This window comes from Corvus hawaiiensis, chromosome 2 (genome assembly GCF_020740725.1).
Source record: "Corvus hawaiiensis isolate bCorHaw1 chromosome 2, bCorHaw1.pri.cur, whole genome shotgun sequence".
NCBI classification, from domain to species: Eukaryota; Metazoa; Chordata; class Aves; order Passeriformes; family Corvidae; genus Corvus; species Corvus hawaiiensis.
Window position 1 is genome coordinate 87,772,786 of NC_063214.1, and position 12,452 is coordinate 87,785,237.

Genomic DNA, 12,452 nt, shown 5'->3' on the forward strand with positions numbered 1-12,452 from the left:
TCCTCAGCCTCTTCTTGGGAAAGAGGTTGGGATGAATGCTGAAATGATGAAAGTAATTTTCTGTGTGTTTGATAGATTTCACTGAGGCTTTTTGCCAGGCTGCTTTTCCTGGTAGCTTTACTCACAGTCAGCAGGGCTTTTACTTCAGGAAAATCTCATGGCAGGCAGCAAACCCCTGGTTGGGTAAACTGATGGCTATGGTGAGTCTTCGGAATCAAGCCAGGGAGTTCCTGCACCCTCCTATGTGATTTATTGCTTGATAAATAAACTTGCAATTTCATTTTCAGAGAGAGAAGGTAAATGACACACCATATCCAGCAGTGACTGATATTGAAGGTAGTGTTTTGTGTGCACTTAAAAATAAATATGCTCTTCACAATGAGGACATTGGAAATCAAGATATCCTGGACATTTCTATGACCTCCCCCAGCCCAGGTCATAAAAAACAGTATGTTCAGCTCTGGTTTAAGATGTTTGCCACAGTTTTGTGAGTCTCAATTTAGACTGATAAAATGCATAAACTCTTCATACTCCTTCTATCCTTTATCACAGCTGTTTAATTTTATGAGGATTCTGTGAGTGCATGTTAAAATTGTTGACTCAAAAAAAAAGAGCCTAAATTTGTTTTTTTCTTTTTTTTTCTGAGTACATTAGTAAAAGAAGGCCAAGATAATGTGTGATAACATCTAATACAGAAGTTTTGATAATTCTATCTGAAAATGGTGAATGAAAAATCAAAAGATTTGCACCTTTACAATGTTACACATATGCTGCTTGGTATAAAACACCACGTTCAGGACAGAGTAATCACGTCTGAGTATATCCGTGTCACAGGTTTCTAAGACAGGCTCACACTTTGAAGGAAGCAATCTCATTATATTTATGTATATGTATATATATTCATGTGACTTATTTGAGCTCTTCAGTTTTGGCTTGAGCTCTGCAATTCTGGCATAAATAAATTTACTTCCATCACCAGATTCAGCACTTCTGTGTGACCTCGGTAAGCCCTGCAGGAGACCAAGCAAGAGATATTTCTGTCACCTCTTTCATTCCGGTTAATTTCCAATTTTCAAACTGGATTCTCTGTACCATGAATCAGACAATTTTTATATTGTATAATACTACAAAGTGACTTTAGAGGGATAATTAAATCCTATCAAGAGGGTGAAATTGTTCATTTTCAGAGACAGTTTGATTTAATTTCAATTACTGAAAATTTCTTTGGGTTACTTTAATAGTCTTTTTTTAATATTCATAGATCTATGAGATGCTTGGGTTATAATTTTTTTTCTAGAAAAGTATTTATCTTTCTAATTTCAGCCAGGTTTTTTTAGGCCTGAATGAGTTCTAGAGTTAGTCAGGAAGTGTCAAAATTTTACCAACCTATAAAAAGTGGGTGATGGTTTCTTTTTCCTGTATGAGCATAAAAAAAATGCATGCAGATTGCTATATAATTGTAATTCAGTTCAGGTTCTGTCATATCAGTGCACTGTAATCAGGGTTATGAAAAACTCTGTTTACAGTACTGTCTGTTACTTATGCACCATCCATGTGCACACAGCCTTCCAAATACGTATGATTTTTGTCAAACACTTTAGTCCCTAATTTCTGTTGGAAGACTGTCACATCTGTGCTTGTTTTAACATATGGTGCTTTCAACATATAATTTTATAGGAGGAGCAAATAACGAAGAGACAAGTTCTTTGAATTGTATCAAACCTATTCAGGGTGATAAAGACCAGGGATGTGTGAAGAATTGCAGGAAGACCATTAAGAAGCTGAGTGTTAAAAGGCATGTGCAGTTCAGTGTAGAGCAATATGGAGTGATGGACATGGGGAAAAATCTCAACTCCAGAAAAAGACATGATGGATTCTGTGTCGACCGTCAGCACTTTGGAAGTCCATCTCAGGGTCAAAATAGATCATTCTGTGAAACTCAGTGGTGCTTCATAGCATGCAAAAATCAAAACAAGTATTATAAGTAGTTGGAAAAGGAACCAACTAAACAGACAACAGGAGTTGATTCAACTGTATGAATCCTTTTTGGGCCAGAACATCAAATACCATGTTGTGTTCTGGTCTGCCTATTTCAAAATGGTTTTAAAGGGTTTATAGGAAAACAAGCTTTATCAGGGGGATGGAAAGGCATCCTTACGAGGAGCAACCAAATGAGCTTGGAGTCTTCAATCTGTTCACTGTCTCTGAAGTCTATAAAATGAGCAGCTAAAAAGACACAGAGCTTAAAATAGTATGGAGATTGATACAAACTCAGTATAAGTACAGTACTAAACATCAAAAAGAAATTAAAACAGTCTAAAACAGGCCATTGTGATTAAAAACAAAATCCATCAGAAGTGTAAAAGTATTTTTGGACTAGTATCTACTGCACAGAACCTTAAATCATCCTTGGTAAAGGAGAAGTGTAAGGTGGACAAATACAGGTGCTGGGCAGTTTTCAGAAGAATGTTGTGCATAGGCCAGTAAGTGTGTATTTTATATTGAAAAATAAGTCAGACACTTAAAAAATGTAAAGTTAAATATGTGTTGATGAATTTTGGAAGAGTTACTGCATTTTTTCTAGGCATTTGTTTAATTTATTCATTAGGCATTTATGCTAAATGCTTTGAAATATTCAACAACTGTGTGAATTAATTTAGTCTTGGTTTTCAAAAGCTTTTTTTTAAGATTCATGCCAGAAGATTTAAAGTGTCTGGCTTGTCTTGAGATAAGAGAAAGATCTCTTGTAGTTTAGTAATAGATTAGGAGGCAGAAAACAACATTGAAAAATTATTTGTCAGCTTCAGGCCGGAGCAAAGATACTCCTGGTCCCGTAGACATGTTCAGTACATTTATAAAAGATAGATACAGAATACAGGGTGAACAGTGAGATGATGCATTCTGTTTAAATGTGTTTAGGATAGTCAAATGAATTTGACTATTGATAATTAAAGGATTTGAGTTTCTGACATGTAAGGAGAGGCTGAGAGAGCTGTATTCAGCCTGAAGAGGAGAGAAGGGTTAGAGGGATCTTTTCCAGTGTATAAGTACCTGATGGGAAAACCCCCTTTTTTTTTTTTTTTTTTTTTCCCCCCCACAATGTGAGTGGTCAAACACTGGCATAGGCTGCCTAGAGAGATTGTGGAGTGTCCATCCCTGGAAATACCTGAGATCTGACTGGACATGGTCCTGGGCCACCAGTGGTAGCAGAGGGTGGGACTGGGTGGCATCCAAAGATGCCTTGTGAAATCTTAACTACTATGAAGAGTAGGAAATAATCTCCCAATAGTGAATGACTGTTATGAAGGGATGCATAAATACAGAGTGTTAGTAAATGCAAATACAGAATATGAGAAAAAAACAGCCACACCTATGTATTTACAAGAATAGGACCTAAATTAACAGCTACTCAAAGAGTAAAATAAATATTGTGATTTACTGTTGAAAGCTCTATGTACAACATCATCGATATTTCATGCCAGTCATAAAAGCAAATAAAATTATATTACTTAGCAGGAAAGAAGATGAAAACAGGACAGAAAGTGTCCCTCTTCCTTTATAGAAACCATTGGTTCATCCTGTTGTGCATACTCAAAAGGAGTCTGGTTGAACTGGAAAAAACTAAAGAGTGATGGTTAGGAGTACAGGATGGCTTTGTATGAGGTGGGGCACAGAACAAAGGTCCTTCTGCTTCCAAACAGATGACTGAGGTGTGGTATCATACAATTATGAATGGTTTAGAAAGTGAACAAGAAGTGGTCATTCCCTGTCTTACTGTACACAAAGTAGAGAACATCCAACAAAATAAAAAATACAACAACAAACAAACTACTGAAGTACAACCTTTTGAATGTAATTAAGTGTGTCATTAAATCACAGAGCCGGCTGCCCCAGAACTCTTTGGCGGTCAAGCGCTTGAATGAACTGAAATTGCAAATAGGTGAAGTAGTGCAGACCAGGTTCATTGGGAGGCCATGTGTGACTTTTGGTTAAGGAAATCTCTGAAACTTCTTGCTTCTGAGAGGGTGTATTGGAAAAAAAACACTCCTAGTCCTACTGCTGTCATATCTTTTCCTTAAGCGTCTGCTACAGGTTATTGTTGGAAATAGGGCACTTGTCTAGATATATTTTGGGTTTGATAAATAGGGTCCTTCTTAGCTTCTTGTTGGAACAGGTGAGTAGCTGAAACCTAAGGCAATAATGATGATTTCTTTTTTCTTTGCAATTTGACATTCTCTCTCTTGCTCATTTTTTGCTTCTTTTCTCAAAGAAACATTTACAACAATGTTTTTGCCTTCCATGTAAAAAAGGCATGTATTTAATTGTGACTGCTGTATGATGAACTTGATGACAAAAGCATGTGATATCTCTAGACATAAGGAAGTTTGTATCATGTTCACAATTTAGTTTTGTAGCTGGTCACATCCTTATACCCAGCTTTATTTAAATCCATGCCTTAAATATTTTACAGGTGAGACCCAAGATCTGTATTCCTTTTTCTACTGAAGATTTTATAAATTCCATTATAAACCTGCTCATGTTTTATTGAGTTCAAATTTCTCATCCTCTGAGTTTTTTGGGGGCAGTCATTCCTCTCTTTTAGGCATATTCTAGTTGTTGTGCACAGTCATAAAATCATAATCTTCCTAACACCAGCTGATAGGATTTTGTTTTTCTCTTGAGGCATTGGGTGCCCTCACAAGTCCTGTCTTCGGGCTGGTGCTTTAAAGAAGTCAGTTCCCCTTTAATCACAGTGAGGATTATGCTACTCTGAGGAGGCATCTTAATTCAAATTTCCATTTGGAAAATTTTATATTCTTTTGCACAAAGTCATCTAACCATCATCCTTTGCAACTCCTTAATCAGATGGTACACACTTACACAGAATTGATTACTGTACCACCAAGCTTTTCCTGGTAATGCACATATACATAAGAGTTTATGGGCACCACTTCTAAACCTGGGTTGCTCGAAGTCAGCAGTGGGGAGGGGTGAGGGCCATGGGGCATTCTGCAAACGCTGTAAAGTTATCTATTGTTTCCCTGACAAACTTAGGTAAGCAAGGGCTTTTTGGATTTGTGGGTTTATTCTCTCCAGGTACCCTTAAGCTTTGCAGGCTCTATTGTTGATCACAGACTATTTTAAATTTCTTTATAATGCCCTGAAGTACTTTTCCTTGAAACATCAAGATTGCAAATTCCTAGTTTTGCAAAACACCAGTTGAAAAAGCTCTTGCTTTCTTTATCAGGATCAATCTTGTGCATATATTCAATGTGTGAGTGGCAATTACTCTTTTGGAGAGATATTCACTTTCAAAGAAATTAAAAATATTGTATAAAGAATACATATAGATGTATCAGAACCCCTTAACTAGTAATAGTGTGTCTTTAGCCCATACTGGGTTTCTACTGGCTGTGTTTTTTTCAGCTTTATTCAGACTGAGCAATCTCTGTGATAATTCTGTTGAAATCCCTCAAATAACTTTCAGAGTTAGGATCTACTTAAGTGACTAAGATGACAGAGCCTGACATTTAGGATAAGATCCAAAGCCCATTGCTGCTGATAAGAATTTTAATATGTACTACTCTGGTGGCTTTATATCAACTTGCTTTGACTTGTGGTGTTTGTGTAAGTGAATGTGGAAGAGATGAGTAAATTTGTTTGACTAAAAGTCATATTTAAATATCTTTTCCTTTTTTTGCAACATGAGTTTCAGTATTTTATTCATTCATCTAGAATGGATTTATTTTTATATTACTAGTTTTATTTTCAGAGTTGATTGTAGTCAGCATTGTTATTGAATCAGTCTCACCTAAATTTTTCACTATTCTATGGGGGCTAAGTGAAAAAAAAAAACATCAGATAGGGCACTGAATAGCTTGCATAAACAATTCTTGAGACAACTATATCTATTTTGAGTTCCCAATAGACACTTTAAATTAACATGAAAAGCAAGATAATTATGGTTTTGGGTACTTTGATGATCTAAGCTCCCAAGACAATGAATCCTTCTTTCTCAAAGCTTTTCTTAAGATCCCCTCACTGCATAAAATATGTGATCTGTCTTCCCTTTCTTAGCCTTCCCTTCAAACCACTTGAATTCAGAGTAGGCAGATCTTATGCTACAGATGCTATAACACTTAAAATGGACAAATTTTGGTATGTGGAACATATGGAAATTATAGTGAATCATTGAAAAGATATCCAGCCAGAGGATTATTTTGTGTATCATGAAGTTTTTTAAAGAATCACGACAAATACGCTACTGGGGATCTAAACCAGCTGACAGTGGTAAGAATTTGATCCTCGTGTAGTAAACCATCCTCCTCCTGAGTTTAGGGTGCTGTACACCTGGTCAGTGCACTTGAAGATTGTGCCCTTTAGTGACCCAACTTCATCAAGAAGATGCAGATTAGGTTTGATTTTTCCCAACCCGAAGCTGACTGTGTTAGCTTGGTGACTTGAAAAACATTTTTTTTTTTTTTCATTTTGAATAATTAATGTAGCACTTGAAAGGAGGTTGATCTTTTTGATGCCTAGCACTCACTTTGCTTAGAAGATCCCAGAAGGATGTACTAGAAGGGTAGCAGTGCAAAAGTGCAATGTCCCTTTCCTCTCCCACCTGCCCTTGGCAAGGGGGTGCTGATCTCCTTAACCTGACTCAGAAGCCTAGATTATCCTCCCAGTTTCATGGTATCTTTCTGATCTAAGGGTCTTTGAACTTTTTGTAAAGATTTTGGTCTTTTGCTCAGTGTCTTTATTCTTTCTTACAGGATTTTCTTTGAAAGAAGGATTTCAAAAGCCTCTATTACTGTGGCAGTTTTCACCGAGGCTATTTCAATTTTGCAATACTCCAGCCTTCAGCATCTGGCTTTCAAACTCTGTTGCATCAGGCTGCAAACACACATCTGAAGTGACTGTTTAGCAAAATAATTATTTTTTTTTCCCAGTGGTCTAGAATGAAAAATATGCAAATATGAATAAAACGAGCTTGTTTGGAAGGCACTGAGCTTTAATGAATAACCATTTATATAGCAGCAAAATAAAGCAAATTAAAATTTGTTGTGAACACAAGCTCTTTTAAAAGAACAAATTAAATGAACATACTGAGAGTTAAATCAAGACACTGGAGGCTTTAATAAGCCTGATCTCTGTGTGAGAGGTGCTGAATAAAAGAGGAATCAAATCAGACCTTCACAGAATTGGCATAAAAGTATTTTTATTTCTAGCATAACACTATCCAGCCTAATAACAGCACACTGAGTTTGAAATCCTACTCTAGGACATCTCTTGAGGTAAAACAGTGAGGAAAACTGATCTGTTGCCCATGAACCCTGTGCACAAATTTCCCCAGAAACGGCAGTTTCACTGGAGGGTTTGTTTGTTGATGCTGCATCTATATCTGGAAATTAGCATCAAACTGAATGTTTTTCTTCTCTACAAGGCTGGATGGTTTTAAAGGGAGAAAAACAGCAAGAAGAAAATACTGCAAATGTCTGCTTTGTTGTTTTGGGTTTTCTTTCTTTCTTTCTTTCTTTCTTTCTTTCTTTCTTTCTTTCTTTCTTTCTTTCTTTCTTTCTTTCTTTCTTTCTTTCTTTCTTTCTTTCTTTCTTTCTTTCTTTCTTTCTTTCTTTCTTTCTCCAAGCAGTATAATTCCATAGTTAATGGAATTTATGGAGAACAGTTGTACACCTGTATGACTCTAGATTTTATGTGAGAATTGTTTGCTCTCCAGTACCTGGAATGCTAAATGTATTTATTTTGGCTAAATTTATGTAAACGTTGAGTTTTCTTGCATATCATGAAAACAAAGATGTGTTTCAAATCTTTTTACTGCAGAAGCACAGCTAAAACTACATTCTCAAAAGAATGCATCTTAGAGTAAATACAAGCATGTACCAGCTAATGTGAACAGGGAGCTGAACCAGATACCTCCTGAGGTCTCTTCCAGCTTCATCTTATTCTGTGGTGATGTGAAAGAGAGAACAGGAGACTTGTAGGCCAGCACAAGAAAAAGATGTTTGTACAGAAACTTCAGCAGAATTTTATATAATCAGGAAAAGAAGAAGGCAACTTCATGATGTTCATAAGAGATATCAGTATTTTTATCCAATTTAGATAATAAACAGTAGATATTTTGACATTTTATGCTATGGGAAATATTTGTGGATGGATAAATTGAATGTTAATTAAAAAAATTTAACTTGTGTTAACAATTCCAATATTTCTCTTGTGCTTATTTTTTTTCCTTTGATATGTTATAAAAAAATTGCCAAACAAATGTCAGGCAATTAGTAACCACCCACCAAAGCTAAATGGCACAAAAGACATTTATGTGACGCTTAATCGCATTTTATATTAGCACTAAGAAAACTTCTCATGAGCATTTGAAACAGGGTAGTAAGGACTTTCCTTCAATTGTGGAAGTCTTCATTTTGGAAAAAGAGAAAGGGGAAGTCTGCTTTAACCTGTTGTGAATGTTTTGCAGAATCTGGATGTGATACAATTCACTTGGCTCACAGACTCGAATCTCAAGTCTGCTAGTCCAGTAGATAGTCCTATTTTATATGAATTAATGAGGTAACTGGCAGAACTTATGTGAACAGCAGTGCATTTGTGCAGCCCTCTTTGACAACCTCTGCTGCCTGACCATAAGGAAGCACATCTTTCCACCTAAAACTTCATACTGCTTTTACACTGTGGGTAGCACTTCATAATGGCACTCCCTAAAATGATTGTATTGCTAATTTTTCATTTTCTGTCTTTTAACAGCTGGAAACAGTGAAAGTGATGGCCAAGAAGCGGTGAGGAAAATAAAAGAAGAAACTTTGACTGGAAAAGGTACCATATTATCTACTTTCCTTTAAGAAATTCTTTTCCCTCTCTTTTTGCGGTCATCTCCTTTTATATGAGATCCCCTTGTGTATTGCTGAACTTTTTTTTAAATCTAGGGCACTGGAACTGGTTGCCCAGAGCAATTGTAGATGCCTCCTCCCTGGAATTTGTTCAAGGCCAGTTTAGATGGAGATCTGACGAACCTGGTCTAGTGGAACGTGTCCCTACCCATGGAGGTTTGGAACTAGATGCTCTTTAAGGTCCCTTCCAACCCAAATGATTCTGTGATTCTATGAACTGAATTCCTGAAATAAATCTGACTCAGGGGTAAAATAGGATATTTTTTAAAAAAAATGTTTTCAGAGTTGTTTGACTTTACTGTTTGTCATTGCAAAAGGGCTGCCTGCAAGTTAAAGTCTGCCTGCATATGTGTATGGGCACAATGATTTAATAGCGTGCCATATTAAATAGCTATTTAATAGAATACCAGTAATTTTTGCTAAGGAGAGGATGACGGCAGGTGAGAGTGTGTGCTCTTTTCTTGTTTTAGGAGGTACTAGTTTTTGAAAGATCAAGGCTGCTTGATTGTGTTGACACATGTTAAGAGCTTATAATACTTCATAAAGTAAAATATAATATAAATATAAATTAAATATAAATGGACCTTTCATATCAAGCCTAAATTCCTACATTTTTGTGGTTTTTCTCTTATTTTCTTTATCTGATGATCTATCATGTTTGTGGAGATATAAGGAGAGCATAGCTTGATAAGTGAGAGGAAAGGCATGTTCCACACTATCCACTCTGTGACTGTAATTTGCAGTTTATGGTGGAGGTTAGTGCAGCTCATATTTTTGTCCCTGGGTTTCACTGGGTGTAGTTCCTAATAGTGTATGATGATTCATTCCTGCCACTTTGATGTAACATTTCTTGGCAAAATGATAGGACAGTGTTGCTAGTCCAACCTATTTAGGATCTTCAGGGCTTCTTCTGAGATCTGTTTCTGTTTTTGTGCCTCTAATAATTACTGTTATGATGATCAAAATGCATGTTAATTATTGTGTTAAAAGAACCTTTCATTAAGATTTATCTTTTGACTTAAATAAATGTGCATCCATTATAGCCTCAGGATACATGTTAAAAGCATCATAAATTAAGGCACAGTTAGAAGGATCATGAAAGGAAAAAGGTAATTATTACATCATTAAACTCTTTTTGCTGGAAGTTTCTGTACAGAGACCAAAACCAGTTGGAATTAATTACATCACATGACTTGCATGAAGCTGAATAAACCAGGGTCTGTCTTATTTTCTCCCTTCTGTGTTATCACAGGCTTTTCTAGCATCCCAGTCTTTCTTGATTTTTCTAACTAAACTCAGTTGTAGCCCTCAGTTATAAACTGTTAAGATACAGATGGCAGTTTGAGGAAGCTGAAAGTGTATTTAAAGTCGACTGAAGTTGTTCCTCACTGTAATTATTTTGACTGAGGCTTTAGTAATCTCAGGCCCTGGTAAGTTTGGCCTAAAAATAAATTGGAAGAGTATTGCCTTTTCAGAATTTCTCACTGCCTGAGGCAAATTTGTATTTGCGAGTGCAATGTCCTGTACAAAAGAATTGTGCAGATCTGAGTGCCACTCCTTTTTTACTGTTTATCAATGAATTTGCACTTTGCCTTCAATAGGATGTGTGCATAGATACTGTGACCAAGACAGGGCTGTGCAAGAGTATCACCTTTTCAAAAGCTACAGCTCAAGATCTGTTTAGTCACTGCGTAGAAACATTATTGGCTGTCTTGACCCTTTGCCCGTGCTTTTTCTTTGAGCATTTTTCATGGCCCATATGAAAACACTGCTTTACAGAAACCGTTCCCATCAGGAATATCAGACTCTTGAAGGAGAACTACTCAAAATAGTATTGTTGGGCAGCCAGTGTGGTCAAGGATTGGGTCAATATGGCTATTATGGACAAACAACATGAGTGGGTGCCATCAGTTTGTTATCCAGATCTCAGATCTCTTAGAACAAAGAAAATCTCCTTGCTTTTTATCAGGTTAGACAGCAAAAGGGAGCAAAAGACCTTGTCCTCTCCTTGTTGCCTGGCTGAGCCATACATAGTACAAACATCCCCGGAGACAGCTCTGGGAAAATGCCAGGCATATTGAATGCAAGTAATTACAATGTTTTTAAGGCACTATCATCCTTCTCTGTCTTGGCCCACTGTCTGTCTGGGGCTCTGTCTGAAATCTAAGGGTAAGTAGTTTTACTTGACATAATCTATACTTACTTCTGGGACAAGTGAGATTCAAAGCATGTATGTAAGTAATTCTTATGAAGCAGCTGATGAGCAGTAATGTGCTAACAGTTGCAGAGGAGGATAAAGGGTAGTAATAAAAAGGCTATGCAGGCAGGTGATGGGATTTTTTTTTTTTGTAAAAGAATGGCAAGACATGAAAAAAGAACGGACAAAACTTCTGAATACAGGGAGGTAGGACGCCTGGTTTCCCATGCTGGAGGCATGGAAAGCAGAGCCAATGCCAAAAGAGAGGAGATTACTGGAGAGGAAAGCAGTTGCAGCCATTTGCCTACAAAGCAGCCATGCTAAAGGACTCAGAAAATCTGAGCAATGTATCACTTCACACTTCACCGCTTCCTTCCACCCATCTTCTCCCCTGGTGCTTCATCAGAAACCTCCTTGGTTCCTCTCTCTGCTGATTCCCTGCTGATTCCAGACTGTTTTAAGTCCTTGGTTTTGGGTCTCTGTTCTGAGTAACCTATTGCAAAGTGTAAAGAGGGAGGACGTACATGGGCAGTTGAGTGGAAGTAAATAAGCTACAAGTCCTTGGGGCATGATAGACCCAGTTAGCTTAACCATCAGAATCTCCTCCATGATAAAGAAATCACAGCCCTTAGATATCCAGAACAGGCCAGAAGTAGTGCTGCATTGTCATTAAAATTCTCACATGGGCACTGTTTCCAAAAGACCAAGGGCAACAGATTGTTACACCCTGAATCATAAGGCTGGGAGAAGGCAGGATGATGTGGACGTTTATCTTGCTTCCATTTGTTAAATTGGGAACTTGTGTTGTTAATAGTAGCAATTATATGGCTGGGAAAATCGTTGATGGTTTGGGATTGCCACAGAGAAATTCTAATTGGGTAAGTCTGTAATTTGCACATAGGGTGTGTCTGTGTTAATATCTTCCTTAGTTAGATCAGGAGGGTGCTTTTCAGGCAACCCTCAGCTGTTGGCTGCTTGCTGAGCACAGGTTCCTGTCAGGAAGGGCGCTGCAGGTCCTGGCCTGGATTCCCTTTGGACAGGACTAGCCTGGGAGGTGAGTTGCAGCAGTAACAGAGCATTAGTGCATGGGAGCAAATTTAAGGGTTTATCTGAACTAAGCCTTCCACAGACCTGCAGCAGTGCCTATGTCAGGTGCCCAGCACAAAATGAGCTCCAGAAATGGTCTTCTACTGATCCAAACTGCTTGTTAATGTAGCTATAACTGTAGTTACTAGTTGTGAACAAACTTCATTGAGTTGCGGAAATGAGAGGTTTCTGTGATAAACTCAGCTCTCAATGATACTGGAAAAGAATCTTTCCATTTATATAACAGAGTTATA

The 12,452-nt window shown here is 37.3% G+C and overlaps 1 protein-coding gene across 2 annotated transcripts in view; it reads left to right on the forward strand.

Moving 5' to 3' along the window:
* The window catches only part of DHRSX (dehydrogenase/reductase X-linked), a 163,077-nt gene that overhangs the window by 40,631 nt on the left and 109,994 nt on the right, over positions 1 to 12,452 (forward strand). For both annotated transcript variants that reach the window (XM_048324043.1, XM_048324051.1), the window contains one exon: positions 8,773 to 8,841. In XM_048324043.1, coding sequence (XP_048180000.1) covers positions 8,773 to 8,841 — 69 coding nt within the window. The remainder of the gene's footprint in view (positions 1 to 8,772; positions 8,842 to 12,452) is intronic.